Below are 23,575 nucleotides of genomic sequence, written 5' to 3' on the forward strand. Positions count from 1 at the left end.
GCAAATGTAAAAAAGTTGTGATTCTTGGTTTATTCATTGTTTCCCAAGGGAATGACACAAAAATTAAATTAAAAGCAATTAAAATAATTTTGTTTCTCAAATATTCTTAACACAATGTTCTTAAAATAATTAAAAGAATGTTCTTGTCACTTGTCAAACATTAATATTAAAATATAATTTTGTAGAATATTTTTTTAATTTTTAAACTTGTATTTATATAAAAGACCTAATAAGACCAACAACTTGATATAGTCCTAAGCCCCGCCCATTCATAAGACTAGGCTAATAGTTAACTTGTTAGAACATTAAAAAATCTCAAAACGATAGATAGAAACCTAATTTGTCTGTTACTTTTTTTCTGCTGAGATTTCAAAACCCTCATTCTAGGGGTTTACTTCTTTATTTACCCCCTGAAGTCATCTATAGCATTCTTATCCAATTACAAGAGGTTTGTGCATTTGGGGATGAAGATTTGTATCTTGCTGATTTATTATATGTGATTATTTATACATTATCACCATCTCTCGACTGAAACTGCACTCTCTTCAAAATATGGAATGTGATGATTATGATTGTCGCCCTAGTCTTATGGCACATAGTTGTGCTATATGAAGATTCACAACTACAGTCTGATTTCATTTAACAATTGAGCCAATGATGAGAAGTTAATGTCATGCACCACTCTGAGATAAGATGTGTTGATTATGACCCATTACCATTGATTTCTGAGGCTATTGTATGTTTGAACGAATGTTCGTGCTAGTCGTCTAACAATCTCCATCCTGAGAATCAAATGACCTTAAGTGGTGCCACTAAAGTTATATGAGATGTTTAGTAGGGATATGTGATTCATGTTAGTGGGATATATGGTTTATGTTAGAGGCATAAACACTCTCTTCCAAACTCGTGAAATGGTTTTAGCTTGCTAGCCAAGAGACCCTTGGGAATAATAGACTATACTCTATCAAGACAACCTTATACATGCTATTTTTTTAGTTTATGTTGATCAATACATCTTGTATATTTTGTGATCACATCATGGTAGCATTCTTGTTGTTAACATAGTTATTATGGTAGCAAATGAAAAAAAGTTGTGCTACTTGGTTTGTTCATTGTTCCCAAGGGAATGTCACAACAATTAAATTAAAAGCAATTAAAATAATTTTGTTTCTTAAAATTGATATGTATATTTAATTTTATAAATAAATTAAAAATGTAAATCTTATATATATGACAAAAATATCTCTAATAAGACCCCTTTGTGGAACAATGAGGGAACTCGTCAATGTAACACAATAGAAGTTGTTACATTTTTAGGCTTGCATATTTGAATAGTGAAAATGGGATTTAAAAATTATCCTCATAACTTAAGAAAGTTCTTTCCACTTGTCAAATATTAATATTAATATATAATTTTGTAGGAATTTTATTTTATTTTTAAACTTGTGTTTATATAAAAAACCTAATACCAACAACTTGATATAGATCCAATGAGTGCTAAGTGTTCCATTTACTTTCATGAGAGATGTATTCATGTTGAATCACTACTCATGAAACATGGGTCAATGAGTTTGACCCAAAATCTCACAATTAAATCCTCATAGCAATATCACAATTTGATTTACTGTGGAAATTATCTCCTACTTATCAATTGATGAGCTTAAGGGGCTTTCTAATGAATGGTTCATAAGGCACAACACTTGGTGAAGGTTTTGCAAATGGGATTGAAAGCTTTGGGTTTAACCATGGAGGAAACTTTGTAGTTAAGCGCGCTCAGGCTGTAGTAGTACTGGGATGGGTGACCTCCCGGGAAGTCCTAATGCTTCACCCCTGTGAGCATCACCTAGATCCAATGAGTGCTAAGTGTTCCATTTATTGTCATGAGAGATGGATTCATGTTGAATCACTACTCATGAAACATGGGTCAATGAGTTTGACTCAAAATCTCACAGTTAAATCTTGATAGCAATATCACAATTTGACTTATTGTGGAAATTATCTCCTACTTATCAATTGATGAGCTTAAGGGGATTTCTAATGAATGGTTCATAAGGCACAAAACTTGGTGAAGGTTTTGAAAATGGGGTTGCAAGCTTTGGGTTTAACCATGGAGGAAACTTCTTAGTTAAGCACACTCAGGTTGGAGTAGTACTGGGATGGGTGACCTCCCGGGAAGTCCTAATGCTTCACCCCTGTGAGCATCACCTAGATCCAATGAGTGCTAAGTGTTCCATTTATTGTCATGAGAGATGGATTCATGTTGAATCACTACTCATGAAACATGGGTCAATGAGTTTGACTCAAAATCTCACAATTAAATCCTAATAATAATATCACAATTTGACTTACTGTGGAAATTATCTCCTACTTATCAATTGATGAGCTTAAGGGGCTTTCTAATGAAGGATTCATAAGGCACAACAATTGGTGAAGGTTTTGCAAATGGGGTTGCAAGCTTTGGGTTTAACCATGGAGGAAACTCCAGAGTTAAGCGTGCTCAGGCTAGATTAGTACTGGGATGGGTGGCCTCCCGAGAAGTCCCAGTGCTTCACCCCTGTGAGCATCACCTAGATCCAATGAGTGCTAAGTGTTCCATTTATTGTCATGAGAGATGGATTCATGTTGAATCACTACTCATGAAACATAGGTCAATGAGTTTGACTCAAAATCTCACAGTTAAATCCTGATAGCAATATCACAATTTAACTTACTATGGAAATTATCTCCTACTTATCAATTGATGAGCTTAAGGGGCTTTCTAATGAATGGTTCATAAGGCACAACACTTGGTGAAGGTTTTGCAAATGGGGTTGCAAGCTTTGGGTTTAACCATGGAGGAAACTCTGTAGTTAAGCGCGCTCAGGCTAGAGTAGTACTAGGTTGGGTGACCTCCCGGGAAGTCTCGATGCTTCACCCCTGTGAGCATCACCTAGATCAAACGAGTGCTGAGTGTTCCATTTACTGTCATGAGAGATGGATTCATGTTGAATCACTACTCATGAAACATGGGTCAATGAGTTTGACTCAAAATCTCACAGTTAAATCCTGATAGCAATATCACAATTTGACTTAATTGTGGAAATTATCTCCTACTTATCAATTGATGAGCTTAAGGGGCTTTCTAATGAATGGTTCATAAGGCACAACACTTAGTGAAGGTTTTGCAAATGGGGTTGCAAGCTTTGGGTTTAACCATGGAGGAAACTTTGTAGTTAAGCGCGCTCAGGTTGGAGTAATGCTGGGATGGGTGACCTCCCGAGAAGTCCCGGTGCTTCACCCCTTTGAGCATCACCTAGATCCAATGAGTGCTAAGTGTTCACATTCATGTTGATTAAATTCACATTCACAGCTGTGTGTTATTAAAAGTTGGTATTAGAGCCATGTTCTTTCTTGTTATGCCCTATGTTTGATCTTTGCAATTGTATATAGTGTCTCTCGTGTTTCTGTCTGGTCTCCAGCGTGAAGTAAGTCCTCGTGTTGAAGCCGTGTGAAGGCGTGTAGAGGCAAGGAAGGTAGCGCACTTTCGACCAACATACAAAAAAGAGATCGAGATGGCCAATCTAGCTGATCAACAATCTGCAGATCAAACATCGAAATTAGTAAGTTTGAGCTCCGTCTTTGATTCTATTCAGGATATTAATGTTGAAGAAAATGTTGCACAATCTGAAGCATATTCTATGCCAAATGAGAGATTTAGATTACCTGTAAAAAAGTGGAATGAAATCTATAGTGATCTAGGACTATTAGCTTATAAGTCAAAAACTATTTGCAAGCTAATAGAATTACAAGTTGTTGTTAAGAACGATCAACCTCATAGCTTCATTAATCTATTGTCTAGCAAAGATATTCAGAATCTTGTCAAACAAGCTAAGACAAAGAATGGTTACAAGTACTTACACATAGGAAGTATAGTGGCCGGAATTGAACCCTTGTATCAGAAAGGAATTCCTGCAACTGTCATGATGACATTGCTTGATGTAAGACATAACTGATACTGTGATATGTTAATGGGAGGAATTTCTGCTTCCATGGCTGCTGGTGCCACAACGTTTGATGTCATTCCCAATTTTGTTGTTAGTCTTTTGGATGACCATCTAGACAAAGTGTTAATGTTTCAATTTGGCACCCAGTACTTGAATATGAAGAAAGGGTCTAGAACTCATGCCCTTTGGTTTGGTCTTTATGGTCGTTTATTTAACACCACAGTTCCTGTTGTAAAAGATCCTAGAGTTGATAAGTCTCAGAACATATATTCTCTGTTATGGCAAACAGATGCTAAAGGTATGCAGATCACTGCACCTCGCATGCTGCAATTAACGGATATCCAAGTGCCCAGAGAATGGATAATAGATATGAAGGCATTAAGGCAGTTAGAAGGTCCAAGCAATATGACCACAATAGCTCATGTACAGGAAGAATATAATCAGGCTAGCATTTCATTTGCTTCATTGCAAACCTCATCCTCTGCATCTACTCCTGCTCGTCAACCCCTGATAAGGAGTATGTCCAGTTTAAATCCCTCTTCCGTACCTGCATCCTCTGCATCTCCAATGCTTAGACAACCATCGATGCCTCCTCTAAGAACACCTCCTCTAGTTAATGCCAATATCCCACAACATTCACCCACTAATACAGTTTCCAATCCTTTAGCTGCTCCTTGTGAACATCCTCAGTTTATGGAACTTGATAACGGTGAAATGCAGTGTACCAATTGTTCTTTTATTTGACCTAGATTTGTTAGAATGATACTTTCTGATCAACAGACCTCTTTTGATAAAGATAGACTGCAATCTCCTGAAGTCCCCACATTTCATGACTTCTTGTTAAACTCTGCTGATGATAAATATAGTATCCCATGCTGGCCTCAACATGTTATAGCCTCTGGTCAACCAGATGCTCCTACCCAGGTTAAGATGCTCAATTACGCTAACCTCTGCATCCAAAAAGCCTTGCTTGTTCAACAAAACCACATGCAAAGGCTTGTCCAAATGGAACTCGCCGCTCAACAAGCCATTGCCAGCACGAATGCTAATTTTCATACTATTATTGTGTGTTTGCAATCCCTTGAGTCTCGTCTGTCTCAGCAGTTTGCTACTCAAATGCAGTCGGATATTACTAGTTTGCATTCTAATTATCAGAGTTTTCGCACTTCTAGTGAAGCGTGGTGGGCCGATAGTATTAATCGCTTGTCCTCTTTGTCCGCAACCACTCACCAGATCTCTGGTACAGCCCAAACCTTGACAACCACAATGCAAACCATAGCAAAGAAAATCTCAACTATAGAATAGACTACCACTCAGGTTCGCTCTCAGCAGCTAGCAGACACCCAAAGTGTCCATCAAACCCTGGCATCTGTAAAAGATCAAGTTGAGAATGTAATTTCTGATAAGCTAAGTTCTTTACCACAAAATAGCTTAGCCCCTGCTCGCCCTTCTAGCAACTTTCCTAACTCGCAGGCTGATCATCAACGTCTACGCTCAATCCATACTGGTAAAGCCTTAGTCTTACATGTACCTCCACCAAAACCTCAAGAGTTTGATCCAAAGACTGGTACATGGAAACAGGTCAATATGGTATCGCAAGATCCATATGATCAGCTCTATGCTTTCAATGAGAATGCACCTCCGTACATTAATTTGGATGCATATAATCCAGTGAAAAATAAAGCTACTTTAGATGCACTATGAACATGGATGGATAATGCCATCTATGCAGCCAATATGACATCAGATCAAGTAACCAGGAAAGGATTGAATGCCCTTACTGACATTGCACGAAGTGCTTGGGATAGTCTGCCAACAGACTACAAAGATGATTTAATCCAAGCTGGTGTCACCACAGTAAGTAGTGCATTGTACAAAATGTTTGTTGGACAACATGACAATGAACAGCGTGCAGCCTTAAAGAAATTTAAGGAAAATAAAATTTGTGACATGAGTAAGTTAGATGAATACTGCAGTGACTAGTATACTAACTTCTACAGATTAGGCCAGACGAACAATAATGTCTAGATGTATAATACTTTTCTTGATGGATTTCCTTTGCAACTTCAATCATATTATCGAGAGAAGATTCTCTTTAGCATTATGAACACACCAGAAATATCGATCAATGATGTTACATTTCCTCAACTGTGTTAGTTCATAAAAGAAATAAATAGTGACTTATGTAGTGAAAAACAAAACAAAAAGAAAAAGAAAGAAGTTTTGCCATACCTAAAATCAGGTCTCTGCCATTGTCAGTCGACATCTTATGGCTGTGATAAGCACAAGAAAAAGCATAAGTCATATAAGTCCTATAGATCAAATAAGGACTATGATAACTCTTTTCCTAGATATAGAAGAGGTAAGAAACGGAAAGTGTTTCTAAGAAGAAAGGAAAAGGTTAGGAAAAAAGATTTCAAGCCAGTATGCTACATCTGCAAAGGATCTCATTATGCAAATAAATGCCCTGATCGCCAAAAGAAAGGCAAACGCGTCCGGGCCCTGCAATCAGTAAATATGTTAGATGAACCTGTCACAATTGTTTCTGATGGCTCCGATTTAGATGACCTCTGTATCGAAGATTGTTCCTCAGATAGTAATGATGAGATAATGCAAGTAATGCATTTAAGGATATATGAGCAGGAACATGCCTCTGATGAAGCATCTGATCAATTCTTCTCACCAAGCGAAGATGATCAGTCAGAAGTCTCTTTCTATTGCAACATGTATCATCATGCAGACCGATTTCCAGATCGTCGTCGGTCTCTCACTCAGATCAACCCAAATTGGTTGAAGCTTACTCCGGAACAAGAACTTGAAAGGATTCAAGCAAGGAGTAATCAATTGCTCAAGAGAAAAGAAGATTTTCTCACACCATATCAATTTGAGCAAATCAAAAAAGAATTAGCATCTCTGGAAGAGCAAAGAAATAGAATTCTGCTACAAGAGCAAGAAGCTGTCTTGCCTCTCTATGATGAAGATGCACTTGGCAATGTTTCCACTCCACACAGGTATGCTCATAACCCACAGGGTCAACAAGCCTTTGCCAAGGCTTCCAGAAAAGAATGGCTCTCTCAGCGCCTTGCCTTCCTTTATCAGGCCAAAGCTGATATTTTCAAAGAAATCAATCAAGTTTAGAAGGAACTAAAAGAATATGAAAGCAGCTCGAGTTCTCTCTCCTCTTTCGACAAACTTCTCCTAGAATCTGAACAAAGCCAAGCTACAACAACTACAGCTGAAGCAACAAAGGATTTCACAGAGCAAGATATTTCATACCTGCATTCTACAGAAGAACCAAAGCAGGCTTTTGGTTATCAAAAAGGTATGCAAAATCCCTATCCAGCATTTTTGCTCACTGTTAAACTTTTGGGATTAAAAGCATATCAGTTGTGTGCTCTTTTAGATTCTGGTGCTGACTGTAATCTAGCCAGAAAAGAAGCTTTTCCTGTTGATTGTTGGATTCCTACACAAACTAGTATTCACTCTGTTACACACTCCAATAATTCTATTAGGTTTCAAGCACACATCCCTCTCCAATTTGCTTCACAGATTTGCATAGTCACTTTTCTCCAGTTTCCTGTAGAGCAATATGATTGTATTATAGGCAGTCAAACCCTCCAACAATGGTCGCCATATACTGTTGGTCACCAAGGTACCTACATTGATTTTCAGTTTGGACGGGTCTCTCAAATCAATGAATTCCGTGCCTATTCTCTCAAACTATCTTTTCCGCAGTTGCCAAAGCCTATTCCTCCACAATTGCGTGTCTGGTTAGCCACACAATCTCTTTCCACCTAGGGGGATTTAGCCAACATTCAAGCAGATTTTGCAGCCACTGTCTTAACCAAGGATTTAACCAAATATAACCAACAGATGGAATGTATCCTTCCTCTCAAAAAGGATGAGAATTGTCAGACAATGGTTCCCAGAAGCAAAGCAAACTACTTCATCCTTTCTCAGGAAGAACAAGCTCTATGTGAAAAAGATATTACTGAACTGCTTGAGAAACAGATTATTCGCCCTAGTACAAGCCCCTTCTCATGCCATGTAATGTATGTTCCAAAGAAAGATGAAAATGGCATTGAACTTGCTGAAAAAAGATTGGTTGTTAATTATAAGCCATTAAATCAACATCCATTGCCAAGTAAGGATTATATTTGGCAAAGAATACAGGGATGTAACATCTTTAGCAAGTTTGATTTAACGAAAGGTTTCTAGCAAATCTTGATTCGAGAGTTAGAATGATATAAAACAGCCTTTCAGTACCACAAGGCTTGTATGAATGGAATGTATTGCCCTTCGACATCAAAACTGCTCCTTCCATATTTCAAAGTCATATGGATAGGATATTTTCTCCTTATTCAAAGTTTATTCAACCCTACATAGATGACATTCTAATCTTCAGTCAAGATTACACTAGTCACATGAGTCATCTACGCCAATTCCTCACTATCTATCAAAGCCATGGTCTTTATCTCAATCCAACTAAATTACATTGGTGTACAGAAAGTCTGATCTTCATTGGCACACGGATTGAACCAAATGGACGCTTGTATCTGCAAACACATTTGCTTTCTGCCATTAATAAGGTTGAAGTAAAAGACAAGAAATCCTTGCAACGATTTCTTGGACTTGTGAATTACATTGCAGGCTACTACCAGAAGATAGCAGAAGCCCGCAAAGAGTTGAACAAGCTCCTCCGAAAAAATGCACCACCATGGACAGAGGAACATAACCAGATCATTCAACAGATAAAGGATCTATGTCAACAACTCCCGCCATTAAGAATCCCTGGCTCAGGTAAGAAGATTGTTCAAACTGATGCAAGCAATGAAGCTTGGGGCGTTGTGCTGCTAGAACAAGTAGAACACGAAGGAAAAATCAGAGAAGAAGTGGTAAGATATGAATTTGGTTCCTTCAAAGGTTCTGAACTGAATTATCACAGTACACATAAAGAGTTGTTAGCAGTCATCAATGCTTTCACTAAATTCTAGCTCTTTATTGGTGATAAACCTTTCCTTCTTCGAAGTGATTTACGTCACTTAGCCAGTTTCTTTAAGAAGGAATCAAAGCATAAGGTTGCTCGAGGTCGCCTGTTGAGATGGGCACAGTTTCTCGACACCTTTGATTTCGACATAGAGTATGTGGAAGGTATAAAGAATGTCCTCGCTGACTTCCTCAGTCGTGAAGGATACCATGTGAATGCTCTCATAGAAGATCAGGAATACAATGAATATATACGCCCAAGAGCTAATCCAATTGCTCAAACTCTTCCTGATATTGTTACTAATCCATATAATAGTATTTATTTCCATCCCGAGTTGGTTGATCAACAGGTACATCAAGACCAGATCAGAATGAGTATTGAAGAAGATCGTGGACGACTCACGGAAGATCATCGTGAGCAGAATATAGTTCATCTCCAACAACCTGATTAGTATGTGCAACTCTGCTTTGCACCACCAACACCAGCTCCTGAACTTGCACCAACACAAGCTAACCAACAACATGTCAGAATGATAATGGAACGAAGAGAAACATATCCAATGGTATGCAATACTCCCTGGTTTGCTGATACTCAGTTGCTCACAAAGCACATATATGATGAGCTTAGACAGTATCACTTTGTAACCAACCGTCAGCTTCTTACAAATTCACTAATAGCCAAGTATCCATGCCGAGAAGCCGATCCTGAAATTTTTGTTGCAATAGGTCCTATAGAAACATATGCTTCATCATACGAATGGCCCATAGAATTTCTCAGCAATACTCACCTTCCTAATCAACATAGAAATCAGTATCGCTTTCTATCTAGGATTGATGAGTTCTTTCTAGGCTTTTACCCGCATGTACACACTCAACAACCATTAACCATTAATTATGGATATTTGTTCCATTTACAGTTCTTAGCCAGAACACCAACACCTATCTCCAATGGAATCTTTGCATCATATGGTCCATCCTTACCACAACCAGATACTATTGAACTGAGAACTTTGTCTTCTTTTGTGGAAGAAAGAAAACCATTATGGTTGTTCACACATTTTGAAACCATTCCCAAAAATCGTACTCCGGATGTTAGTATCTCTACAACATTCATCCGAGTCACTCGATGTATATTCTGGAAAGAAGATTTCATCGAAGACCGTCTACAACAGCTTGAAGAAGAAAACAAACCAACATCACCAAACATTGATAATTGATAAAGAAGACTATATGAATTGGGAAACCAGTTCTCCTCATAGTCATGGGTCTTAATCCTATCAAGTGGGGTTGTCACTTGACGAAGGCATCTCAACCTTTGTGAGTAAAATTGAGACATGGCTGTCAACCATGGTAAAACTGACACCTGTCGAGTTAGCCTTCTCGTGTTAAAAAAGATGCTCTTGTAATAAAGTTGTCGGTGCGTCCTTATCCCATTTTACTGTTGCCCTCCTTTTCCTTAGTGGAGGTACTGTTTGGGATTCCTTTCTGTCGAAAGTGCTTTACACGTGTCCATCTCCTATGGTCGGATTTGAATCATTTGTAAAGTGAAGAAAAGTCTCTCCATCTATATAAGGATGAGCACTCTTCAGTAGGAGGCAGAATTGAGTGAGCTCAGTTTTAGAGGTAATTGTTCAAGTGTGTCATAGGTATAGATTTAGGTTATAGAAGTCTGTAAGTGTCAAGACATCATTCTGGCATAGAGAGTATGCTCTTTTCTCTTTGAGAAAATTAGAAATCAGACTGTCAGTGCGTGATGCATATGTGAATTGTACTTCCGCTATGCTATCAATACATTCATGTTGATTAAATTCACATTCACAGCTGTGTGTTATTAAAAGATGGATTCATGTTGAATCACTACTCATGAAACATAGGTCATTGAGTTTGACTCAAAATCTTAAATTCTTATAGCAACATCACAACTTGATATAGTCCTAAACCCTGCCCATTCATAAGACCTTGCTAACAATTACCTGTTAGAACATTAAAAAAATCCCGAAACGATGGATAGAAACCTAATTTAGACTCCAATCTTTTATCCCCGAAAATCCCTTTGAAACCCTAAACCTAAGTCGTGTATTCTGCAAAGCTCTCTATACATCAATGGAGGCGCATTGTTTGCAGGCATTAGGTGATCCCAGTAACGGTGTGGTAGCGTTTTGGTCAATTACATGGTTTGTGTTCAATTTTTTTTTTTGACAATTCGTTGAAATTTTCGATTATTGAACTGTATTTTCTTGCGTCGTTAAGGTTTGTAAGAATCCTTGAACTGTAATTTTTTTTTTTTTTCCTACCCTGGTCTGTACTTATGACGATCGTGTCTAATTACACACCGGTTTAACCCTTGATGTGCATCAATGTGCTACAAGAAACATTGATCTAAATTGCATGTGCATCAATGTGCTACAAGAAACATTGACCTAAACTGCACAGGTCTTAACAATTGACGGCCTCTGGTATCTGGTGCCCGGAGCTGTTAAAAAAGCAAGGACAGGGCATCTCGTAAACGAGGCCAATATTTACACAGCAGCTCTTGCGACACGGATGGCTTAACTTCCTAGCTTGCCTGTTACTTTTTTTCTGCTGACATTTCAAAACCCTCATTCTAGGGTTTTACTTCTTTCTTTAAGCCCTGAAGTCATCTATAGTGTTCTTAGTTAATTACAAGACGTTTGTGCAGTTGGTGATGAAGATTTGTATCTTGCTGATATAATATATGTGATTATTTATACATTATCACCATCTTTCGGCTGAAACTGCACTCTCTTCAAAATATGGAATGTGATGATTATGCTTGTCGCCCCAGTCTTATGGCACATAATTGTGCTATATGAAGATTGACAACTAAAGTCTGATTTCATTATAACAATTGAGCCAATGATGAGAAGTTAATGTCATGCACCACTCTGAGATAAATTGTGCTGATTATGATCCATCACCATTGACTTCTGAGGCTATTGTATGTTTTAAACTTGTTTGTGTGCCAGGCGATTTAAATGTTTTATAGGAACCTTTCAAATTATCCTCTGGTGTTGCTCGTTGCAAATGTAGTGTTTGTTTTGGGTGTCAATGTCATGAGTAACCGTGTGATCGCTTTGATTGTGTACTTTTTTCTTGGTATTTTGAAGTCTTTGTCTTCTATCTCTTGACGTCCATCTTCCGCAATTTTTTTGGTGTGTTTGTATCCATCATTCCTTTCATGGTCGACGGAATCAAGAGTTAAAAAGAAGGGTTTTATTGATGATTTCATAATTATTAAAATTATGAAATTAATGATATATGTTTTTGGCCTTTAGGTCCTCATGGTGCATGCTGAAGTGGATAATTAATGAAGCCAGTTTTCTTAACATTCCGTGTTTCTCTAATTTGGGGTAGGGGAAAAAAACACCATATGCTTTCTAAATATTGCATTGGTAGGTGTTTTCCAAAATGTAATATTTTCGCTTGAGTATTCCCACTATGTTAGTCCATATAATAATTTAGGTCTATGATTAAACATGAAATGGCAGACTTCAGATATTGGTTGTCTACCCTATCGTGATTGCCAACTCTACCTGACTTTGCTGGTTGAAAAACTGGATACATCTCAGAAAGTGTCGTTAATTAAGGTGTCGAGGAACGTCAACAAGTTCCATTTCTTGACAACAACTTGACCCAGTTTCCTATCAACTTATGTGTAGAACTAAGATAAATCTAGCTCTTAAAAGAGTGCTGCATCTGTCAGATTGTTTCGTTCATAAAAATCTGAAAGCTTCCAATACCATTTCAACAGCGATTTGGATGCTTCATATTGTTCCTATAACTATACATCCATTCCTATCGCATGGTATTGCTTACTGCCACTCCCAACCCTTCTTTTCTGTCTTGGCTTTTGGCTCCTTCCTGTGATCTGGATTGCTAATGTATTGATAGAATAACTATTAGTTGACTGTTTTATGTTTTGACTTCATTGACGACTCTTATGAGTTAGTAATATTTGTTTCCTGGTTGTTTATTTTGATCAATGGATTTGACACCAGCCCTTGTTTTAGTTTACCTCTAATTGTGTAAACCCTTATCTTATTGCTATTGCTCTGCACTAGCATGTGGTTGTCTCATTTTTGGTGTCCTCGGAGAGTGTTGCTTGGAGGATTGTCTGATTGTTCGATTGTAAAGAAAAAATAAATCTAGATTCTTATTCTTCTCCCAAGGTGACTGTCTAATAATAGAGGAGAAATCAATCTAAATTCGTTTCTCCTGCCCCATGTTGGATGCTTGTTGTGTACCCACTGTTGATGTGGGTTATGAAGTCTGATGCTAGTATGTTGTCACACTGCAATTATTATAGAGTAGGTACAACAAGGATCTCTGAACATACTATAAGGATCTCTAAACATGAGTAAAGCAATATTACATAACGTAGATCTGAACCCAAAATTGATGAGGTAAAGAGAGGGACTTTTATGCTCGTAACACACCCCTTCAGAAGAGATCCATTGGATGGTTTTTGTTGGGGTTTGTCTCTACCTGGTGTTGCGCTAAGCTGGGCTTCTAGGTGCTAGGATAGTTGCTCTTGAAATTTTGGCCCAAGGAGCTATGCTTGGGCTGTCAAGTCTTATGTAAAGTTTGACCTATCTTGTGGTGGTAACATGGTGTTAGGAACCTGTGTGTTTCTTCTGTTTATTTTGTTACAGTAGAGTTGTTGGACGCATATGCTTTGTAAGTCGTCCCGTGAGTTTATTTTATTATCCCACATGCATAGGTAGTATTACTTTTCTAGATCGTACCCAGTATATAAGAATAGGTTGAGGCCCTTGATGGGCACGGACGAAATTATTGTATTGAGCTTGCTCAAAGGAGGTTACCCCCTCGAAGTGGCCTGCGATCAGTAGATTTATTCTGAGTTCTGCTATCACTTTGTATTCTGTTATTTCGAGCATTCTCACGATATTGCTATAAGGAGGTTCTTCTCATCTGGTATCAGAGCACTCTCTTGGGCTCGCTGGGTGGAAATTACATCAAATTTTTTTTCTGTCGTGGCCTTCAGGTTCCTCTCACTTCTAATATCTCTTGTTATTGCAATAACTCTTTTCCGTTGCTCTGTCTGTGAGTGAATTTTTCTAAGTCGACTGTTCAAAAAAAAAAAAAAAAAAAAAAAAAAAAAAAGAAGAAAAGAGTAAAAATTTTTCTGTTTTTTAGTCGTAGCTTCCTTGTTTGCTTTCTGTTTCTGCTCATACTTCCGCAGAACGTCTGCAATATCATTTCGCATACTTCCTTCCCTGGCGACCCAACCCCAAATTTTACATATCAAAGCCCTAAATCCCTCATTTATCTAATTTTAGGGTTTGCCCTATCTTTTTCACCTCTCATCCAATCGCCACCAAACTGAGCCACAAGATTCAATTCCTCATTTTGCTCCCTTATCCCTCTTGGACTGTTCGCCTCATTTCGCCTCCCTACCCTTGAAACCCTCATTTTTCTTTTTCCCTTGTCCCCAGATAGTCTTCCACCACCCGTCGAACACCCATTTCCTATATGAGTTTTACCCAAATCCAAGTTTGCCGTAACTAAAAAAGTTTTTGTTTCTCATCTTCTACCCATTTCAAAAAAAAAAAAAAAAAAACCTTGTTTTATGGTTGTTACGCGTACAGGAGCAAAAATCATGGAAGAGGAAATTGCATCCCTCAAAACCAGACTTCAAGATCTGGATGACAAAATTCTGGGTCTTAACTTTCAGCAGTCAGCCATGAGCCGAAACCATTCAGGAGATACTGGGTCCTCTTCTGGCAATTTCCGTGGACCAAAGCTTGATTTTCCACGCTTCGATGGTTCTGATCCGACTGGATGGATCTATAGGGCAGAGCAGTATTTCAGCTTGCATAATACTTTGGATAACCACAAAGTCTCCCTTGCATCTTTTCATTTGGAACATGAAGCTCTTCAATGGTTCCGTTGGTACATCAAGGCTAATGTAGGCCCAACGTGGAGCGAATTGTGCACCCTCATTTTGGAGCGCTTTGGCCCTAGTTCCTTTGATGATTTCACAGGAGCACTCACTAAACTGCGTCAAACAGGCACTGTAAGAGAATACCAGACAGAGTTTGAAAAATTAGCTAATCACACAGAGGGCTTGTCTGATGAATTCTTCCGTAGTTGTTTTGTCAGTGGTCTGAAGGATGCACTTCGCTCAGAAGTCAAAATGTTTCGACCTACTACAATGATGGAAGCCCTTGGGTTGGCTAAGTTAGCGGAAGACAAGATTAGTGCTCTAGAACGTTCCAGATCTAATTTTGTTCCATTCAGAAATACAGGTTCTCACAACCCTCCAGCCATACCAGCTCCCAGAACTACTCCGATCAAGCACTTGTCTGAAACAGAGATGCGAGTTAGGCGAGACAAAGGGCTTTGTTATAATTGTGATGAGAAATGGTCTCGGGGCCATAGATGTGTTCAGCAAAAGCTCTATCTCTTGGATGTGGATTCTCCACCGGAACTGGAAGAATATGTAGATGCTCAGGAAACAGTGGATGCTGAGGTTGAGCCTCACCAGCCTGAACCTCCTTCCCCAGAAGCTCCACCAGAGATATCTGTCCATGCTTTGGCAGGAGTCACTACTCCACAAACCATGCGGGTCCAGGGTTTCTTCAAGAAGATCCCTCTTACTATACTCATTGATTCTGGTAGCACTCATAACTTCATTGATCCACGAATAGCCAAACAGGCTGATTGCTTTATCCATCCCTGCTCTAGCTTTGAAGTCATGATTGCCAATGGGGGCACTTTACCTTGTAAAGGGAAATGTCGCAATGTGCGTCTCTCTATTGGAGCTTATAACATGCGCTCTGACATGTTTGCCTTACCCTTAGGTGGTTGTGATGTGGTTTTGGGTGCCCAATGGTTACGCACTCTTGGCCCCATTCTCTGGGATTTTGCTGAACTTTGGATGCAGTTTTCAGCCGAGGGGCACCAACACACTTTGAAAGGCTTACAACCAGGGTCTCTCAGCATCATCAGTTCACACCGTATGGAAAAACTTCTTAAGAAGAATTCACATGGTGTCATCGCTCAGCTCCATTCCATTCAGATGCAGCCATCAGCAGTCTCTAGCACTCCTGCCGATTTCCAACACATTTTGGACAAGTATTCTGGTATATTTGCTGAACCTGTGGGATTACCTCCTTCTCGTCCAGAGGACCACCGTATTCAGCTCCTTCCTGGCAGTGTTCCGCCCAACATCAGGCCCTACCGCTACCCATTTCATCAGAAGACCGAAATCGAGATACTTGTCCGTGACTTACTGAAGCAAGGTATTATTTGCCCTAGTACCAGTTCCTTTTCTTCTCCAGTTCTGCTTGTTCGCAAAAAAGATGGGTCATGGCGACTCTGCATTGATTTCCGAGCACTTAATCATCTCACTATAAAGGACAAGTTTCCCATTCCAGTTGTTGATAAACTTCTTGATGAACTTCATGGGGCTCATTTTTTCTCCAAGTTAGATTTTCGTTCTGGGTATCATCAAATTCGGGTTAATGAGGAGGATATACCTAAAACTGCCTTCCGCACACATGATGGTCACTATGAATTTTTAGTCATGCCCTTTGGCCTCACGAATGCTCCTTCAACATTTCAGGCAGTGATGAATAACATATTTCGACCATACCTCCGGAAATTCATTCTGGTCTTCTTTGATGATATCCTCATATATAGCAAAACTTGGGCTGAGCATCTCCATCATCTGGAGCTTGTCTTGCAACTTCTCTCTGATCATCAACTCTGTGCAAAACTATCTAAATGTGTGTTTGGCCAGGAGGAAGTGGAGTATCTCGGGCATATTGTTGCACACCATGGAGTGCGGGTGGATCCTACAAAAATAGATGCCATGAAAACTTGGCCGCATCCTAAAACTCTCAAGAGCCTTCGGGGTTTTTTGGGGTTGACTGGCTACTACCGCAAGTTTGTCAAAGATTACGGGAAAATTGCAGCACCATTGACAGCTCTGTTAAAAAAGGATGCCTTCTCCTGGAACCCTGTTGCTGAGACTGCATTTGAACAACTGACACAGGCTATGTGCAGTACACCTGTTCTCGCGATGCCAGATTTTTCCAAACCCTTCACTATTGAGAGTGATGCTTGCGGCAATGGATTGGGTGCTGTTCTCCTGCAAGATGACCATCCTATTGCGTTCACTAGCAAAGCCCTCTCTGGTAAGAATCTAGCCCTCTCTACTTATGAAAAAGAAATGATGGCTATTTTGCATGCTGTACAGAAGTGGCGGCCATACCTCTTAGGGAGTCATTTTTGCATCAGAACCGATCACCAAAGTCTGAAATACTTCCTGGAACAACGGGTATCCTCTCCTACACAACAGAAATGGGTCAGCAAACTCATGGGGTATGATTATGAGATCACCTACAAGAAGGGTAAGGAGAATATTGTGGCAGATGCTCTTTCTCGCACATTTGATAATCAAGCTTCCCTTTCCGCTATTTCTAAGCCCATTCCCAATTGGTTAGCGTCTGTTCAACAGGGCTATGACAGTGACTCTTCTTTATCTCAAATCATTCACCAGCTAGCCAATAATCCTTCTGCTATACCACATTACTCTTGGGATGGTGCTTCTCTTCGATACAAGGGTCGGCTAGTGCTTCCTCAGAACCCAGCTCTACATCAGGCTATTTTTTATGAACTCCATGCTTCTCCTTCAGCAAGGCACTCAGGCTTCCTCAAAACTTATGAGCGAGCAAGGAGAAACTTCTTTTGGAAAGGGATGAAACAAACGATTCAACAGATGGTGGCTGAATGTGATACTTGCCAACGCCACAAGGGTGAAACGACCCTCCTTCCTGGCTTGCTCGAACCATTGCCCATCCCTACACGGATTTGGACTGATATTTCTATGGATTTCATTGAAGGGCTTCCTAAATCCGGTGGCAAGACAGTGATCTTGGTTGTGGTTGATAGTCTCTCGAAATATAGTCATTTTTGTGCCCTCAGCCACCCCTATACTGCCTCCTCTGTTGCACAAATCTTCATGGACCAGATATTTCGTCTTCATGGACTCCCTTCTTCCATTGTCTCTGATCGTGATGCAACTTTTACCAGTCATTTTTGGACTGAACTGTTTCAGAAAACTGGCACCAAACTGAAGATGAGTTCGGGCTATCACCCACAAACTGATGGTCAAACGGAAATTGTCAATAAATGCTTGGAAACTTATCTTCGTTGCTTCACTTCCGAACAGCAACATCAGTGGGCCAAGTGGCTCCCTTTAGCTGAATGGTGGTACACTACCTCTTACCACACTGCCTCTAAAATGACTCCATATGAAGCAGTCTATGGTCAGGCACCTCCAGTGCTCCTTCCCTACACTCCCAATAGCTCACCAGTCCAGGCAGTTGACATAGTTCTCCGCAGCAGGGATCAGATTCTTCGTACCTTACAGGATAATCTTCACATGGCCCGTAATCGGATGAAACAGCAAGCAGATCAACACCGTTCTGAGCGCTCATTTCAAGTTGGGGATATGGTTTTTCTTCGTCTACAGCCATACAAACAATCCTCCCTAAAGCTGAAAGGGCGTCATAAGCTGGCCCCAAAATTTTATGGGCCTTATCAGGTTCTGCAGAAGATTGGTTTAGTTGCTTATAAACTGGAACTTCCTCCTTCTTCCCGCATTCATCCAGTCTTTCATGTTTCTTGTCTAAAGAAAGTTCTGGGTACCACTGTCAGAGCACAAACTACTCTCCCTGAAATGGAGCCGGTGGCAATCATTGACCAGCGCACTCGCCAGCTTCGCTCTCGCTCCATCTCTGAGGTCTTGATTCAGTGGCATGGCATGCAACCAGAGGATGCTACCTGGGAACCCCTTCTTCAGATTCAACAACAATTTCCACACCTTAAGCTTTGAGGACAAAGCTTTTTTCTAAGGGAGAGGGGATGTTAGGAACCTGTGTGTTCCTTCTGTTTATTTTGTTACAGTAGAGTTGTTGGACGCATATGCTTTGTAAGTCGTCCCGTGAGTTTATTTTATTATCCCACATGCATAGGTAGTATTACTTTTCTAGATCGTACCCAGTATATAAGAATAGGTTGAGGCCCTTGATGGGCACGGACGAAATTATTGTATTGAGCTTGCTCAAAGGAGGTTACCCCCTCGAAGTGGCCTGCGATCAGTAGATTTATTCTGAGTTCTGCTATCACTTTGTATTCTGTTATTTCGAGCATTCTCACGATATTGCTATAAGGAGGTTCTTCTCACATGGACTTCTATTAGTGCAGAAGTTTGGTCTGTAAATTTATGTCTCTAGTGTCTTTCAAGATTTACACCGTTGGGTTGGGTTACTAGTTCTTGGGAGTCCCTAATGTTTGGTGACATTGAGCTATACCACTCAATGTGTTTTGTTTGGGCTTGCCTTATCTTTCATTTCACTTTTGTAGCTTGCCATTGGAAATCCAGACAATATTGGGCTATTTTATGTTTGTATTCTAGTTCAAATGGAGATCTCTCCATTTCAGTCATGGTTAATGAAAGGCCATGGGAAGCATTGAATTTGAGGGTTTTCCATTTTGTTGTAGGCTTTGCATCTCTGTAGGATACATGCCTAATGATTGCCATTTTGTGTTGGAAAGGTTCTGTCACTTGATGGAGGGCTGTGAAAAATGACAATTTGACAATTAGAGCTTCCGATTCTGTTTTAGATTTTCCGTTGAGGACTTGTTTGCTGATGAAGAAGAAACTCTTTTTGATAAATATTGATGCTTCTCATGCTGCTGGTCTGAGCTAGACTTCTACCACTTCCATTCTTGTCACAATTTTGGATGTTAGCCCGTATTTCAGGTGTAATGCCCGCTAGCCTTGTGGCCTATGTTGTTGATGTTACTGTTCACACTTCTGTTTTGAGCAAAATTATGCCGATAATGCTGACTCTTAAATACCTCTTGTGGCCTATGTTGATGATGTTAATGCTCCCACTTCTGTTTTGAGCAAAATTCTGCTGATAATGCGGACTCTTAAATTGCTCTTGGGCCTTGTTGACAGGTGTTGTAGTGGGGGTTCCTTTGTTGGCAATCCTAACAATAGCATTGCTTAGACTTTTGTCCAACTGCATAGGAAGAGTTTTTTTTCGTTGTGTTGTTAATGCCCTATGTTTATGCTTTCATCCCTTGTATGTGTAAAGGTTAACAACCCCTTGTTTTGGCTGTTATAGAAAAATAACATATGAATATCATACTTTCAGATTGAACATAACTAGGCGAGGAATGATACTATCTTGAAAAATACAAAAAGGCAAGACTGCAATATGCACTCGTTAGATGAAGTATATAAAATCCTTCCGACAATAATTAGTCAGAACATTTTCAATTTATGGTCTCTCGCTACCACTTAACCTCTCACAACCATTGCCATTCATACCAAAAATTATAAGATAGAACTTACGTGGAAACATTTTTATACCGTGCTTAACTAAATGGAACATCTCTGGATGTACTAAAAATAGTGTCATTTGGACTTAAGTCATCAATACAATATCACTAAGACTTCCATCCTTAAACAAGTTTGACATTAATGACAACCAAATCCATCTTGTGCTATGTTGTCCCTTTTTATCATTGTTAGTTGGCAATTTCTCCTATGATTTATATTGGAAATGTTGTGTAAGGATATGTTGTGCAAGGCAGGTTTCAGATGAAGTTTCATGACAACGAACCAAGCACATGAGTTCAAGGCTTCCCTTTGTAAATTTGGAACCAATGGTTCAAATGTTTGTAAGGTTCAAATGGTTCAACAGATCAATTGGTTTGATGTGGCACAACAGTTCGAAGTTGGAATGCAAATTCAAGTACCCTAGTTCGTAGTTCAACTTCAGAGTCAAAGTTTAGCTCAGAGACACGATTATGGGTGCAATTCAGTGGTTCAAGAGGAACACAAACTTCATCTTTCAATGTTCAGTTCAAAATGTGAGTTCGAGTTCAAGGTTCTTTCAAGTCCTGATGTGCACGTTCCCGAGTCTTGTTGGAGTTTCAGATCACTCGTGAAAGTCTGAATCTATGCAGGGGGAAATCATTCATGAGCATGCCCTAAGAATTTTTTTTTGGTTGTGGCTAGTTTATAGATATGCATAGCCATAAACCACACACTCTTTTAACAGAAAGAAGGCATCCAATTCAAGTTTCCTTGTACGGGCATATATATCCATCAAACAACATTAAAGAGGCAAAAGGCTAAATAAATTATATTTGGATCATATTAAAGGTGAAGTAACATGAGGGATTTAATGATATCTCCACTTCAAGCCAAGTGATCTAGTTTCTCAGAATGAATGAGTTTATTATGTCAATCCATGAACATCTTCGTATACTAAAACTTGGTATTTGAAGGGCTTTGCCATTTATGAGATTCAGTGTTCTTGATTACCATGCACCTGCTCGACAATCAAAGAACATCCAGTAAATGTCAAAATTCTTCCTTTATGAATCGGATAGTCTTTGTGAGAAATTCTCAACAGTCAGATGGTACGTGTTAAATAGGACATCATGATTATGTGTGTGATAAAGGGACCAATATTGAGCTTGGATCCTTTTTGAAGGAAACTTGTAGTTGTGAAAATCAGAATAAAGATGGACTTATATACAAAATCAAATAGAGGGAATGATGCCATAATTTGGGAACTCCTAAGTTCTATCCTCTTAATTGAACCTGAGATCTCCTTCAACGTAGATTTCTGACTGATATGGTGGAGCACTGAGGAGTTAGCCACAAACATCCAAAAACATAGGCAAAAGTGTGAGCAAATAGTTGCTTTGGAGATCATCGGTGGCACCAACAATAAGGATCAAAAAGCTGCAGACAACAAGAGCTGAACTACCAAGTATGATAGTGTGGACAAACTTTCATGGTACTACTCCATTGATAGCATAACTGATGAGGATTTTGAAGTCCAAGATGTGAAATAACTTGGATTTGCTGAGCGAATGCTCGGGCTTGTGTATGGAAGCTAATGGAGTTGTGCCACAATGGCTGTACAGATGCGCGGGTTCAAAAGTGGATAAAAGTTACAATATGTCGGCAGTTGATGCTTTGATATATTAAAAGAAACAACTTCTAGCCATATATTCGCAGTGCATGGTGTTGCACAACTCTTGGTGATGTCAGAACCAATGCAAATGTAGAAGCTGATGATGCCGAGAGGAAAGAAGTATAATAGAACATACACTTGAATAGGGGACCGTGACAAAGACTTCCTCAAGAGGGTGGATTCTCATACTCCCTTCTAAATGACACTTATCTCATATGACTACGACGTGTCAAAGGAGTGAGAAGAGCCAAGGCTTATGTTGCTAACACGCGATATACATTGAGGAATGCGAAGCTATTCATGTCTGAAGTGGAGTGGGTGCTGAACAAGTCAAAGTTCACAGTTCGGTGTGCTCCTTGGGACCCTTCACAAGAGTTCCACAGACCCTGATGAAATAGCTCAAGACGCAGTGGAAAAATGAAGAGACCCGAGCCATGGATCATAAAGTATTGGATATAGACATGATGGTAGAGGAAAGCGGATATGTTGATGCCCGATAGTTCAAATTTTACCTGTGAAATGCTATTGATATAACAAAATGCGTCAAAAAGGTTCAAAGCTTGAGTCTATGCAAAACGATAGAATCAATGATGTTAGAAAGGCTTGATTCGTTATAAGATATCTAGTATTAGAACAAGTATCGTATGAACACACCTGTCAAATAATTCAGAGAATCTTTAAGGGGATTATCTATTGCCACCGTAAGATGGTGCAAATATGAAAGATGAAATTCAGTTATCCTCAAGAGTTGGTTACAGAACTAAATCTTGGGCTTGTTAAGTTATTTATTCCAAAAACTTCGGGGAAGGGGGGTTCCAGCTTTTAGATCTTTTTCTTTTCTGAGAGACTTTGTGCTAGGGAAGAGGGAGCCAGTTTTGGTCCTTTTGATTGGTATGGTTCCACTGTTTGAGCAGACTATGCGCTACATAAGACGAAATACAAATTGAATGAAAAGGTAGTTTTTGATGGAGATCAGAGATGGCTGTTTTAATTTAAGTTTTCTTTTCTATTGCTCTGCAAATATTTTGGATTGCTAGTAATACTCAGAGATTGTTATTTTTGATTGAATGGAAGTTCCATTGTTTCGAAGATGGTGTGCTTTCAAATTGATCTTTTCCTTGATTTATGTGTGGATTAAGGCTGAGTTGTGGAATCATATTCGATTACTGAATCCATTTGTTTCCAAGTTTGTTCTTGTTCATTTAATCTTTTCTCAATCTTTCTAATAAGTGCATGTGCGGGTGGAAGGAATGTGTGTCTTCATTTCTGTATGTGGAAGTCTTTTCTTTTTATTCAGTTATAGTTATTTGCCTCCCATCCAAAAATAGTGAGGGCAGCCTTCACTTTCAGGTTGAAAGCATTTCTTAAATCTCTTTCTTTGTATATCTAAATTGGGGAGCTGTGCTCTGTAAAATTTAGAGGGCGCTTGCCCAATCCAATGACAAAGCGACCCAACTGTTGGTGGCTTTTTGTGACTTCATGTTTGGGCAAATAAAGGTCATTTTGAGATTTTTATTCAAAGACAAATCTGTTTACCAACAATCATTAATG

At 39.3% G+C, this 23,575-nt stretch overlaps 1 protein-coding gene, 1 long non-coding RNA gene and 5 other non-coding genes across 7 annotated transcripts in view; all 7 read left to right on the forward strand.

The window, feature by feature from the left end:
* The window catches only part of LOC149530533 (uncharacterized), a 122,674-nt gene extending 119,183 nt beyond the window's left edge, over positions 1–3,491 (forward strand). Inside the window, exon 2 of the mRNA XM_089808208.1 lies at positions 3,430–3,491. Within this exon, the coding sequence (XP_089664334.1) occupies positions 3,430–3,491 (62 nt within the window). The remainder of the gene's footprint in view (positions 1–3,429) is intronic.
* Positions 556–636, forward strand: LOC149530534 (small nucleolar RNA U31b). Its single transcript, XR_016359431.1, has one exon. It is a non-coding gene; the product is annotated as a small nucleolar RNA U31b (small nucleolar RNA).
* Positions 650–733, forward strand: LOC149530535 (small nucleolar RNA Z221/R21b). The gene has a single exon (XR_016359412.1). It is a non-coding gene; the product is annotated as a small nucleolar RNA Z221/R21b (small nucleolar RNA).
* Positions 3,492–10,981: 7,490 nt separating the features above from the next.
* LOC149530536 (uncharacterized) lies at positions 10,982–22,994 on the forward strand. The gene is made up of 2 exons (XR_016358660.1): positions 10,982–11,143; positions 20,628–22,994. It is a non-coding gene; the product is annotated as an uncharacterized LOC149530536 (long non-coding RNA).
* On the forward strand, positions 11,645–11,730 carry LOC149530537 (small nucleolar RNA Z196/R39/R59 family). Its single transcript, XR_016359428.1, has one exon. It is a non-coding gene; the product is annotated as a small nucleolar RNA Z196/R39/R59 family (small nucleolar RNA).
* Positions 11,747–11,827, forward strand: LOC149530538 (small nucleolar RNA U31b). Its single transcript, XR_016359430.1, has one exon. It is a non-coding gene; the product is annotated as a small nucleolar RNA U31b (small nucleolar RNA).
* Positions 11,842–11,925, forward strand: LOC149530539 (small nucleolar RNA Z221/R21b). The gene has a single exon (XR_016359411.1). It is a non-coding gene; the product is annotated as a small nucleolar RNA Z221/R21b (small nucleolar RNA).
* Positions 22,995–23,575: the final 581 nt, after the last annotated feature.

Source organism: Cupressus sempervirens, chromosome 11, assembly GCF_028749045.1.
Source record: "Cupressus sempervirens isolate cs-2001-9-10 chromosome 11, ASM2874904v1, whole genome shotgun sequence".
NCBI classification, from domain to species: Eukaryota; Viridiplantae; Streptophyta; class Pinopsida; order Cupressales; family Cupressaceae; genus Cupressus; species Cupressus sempervirens.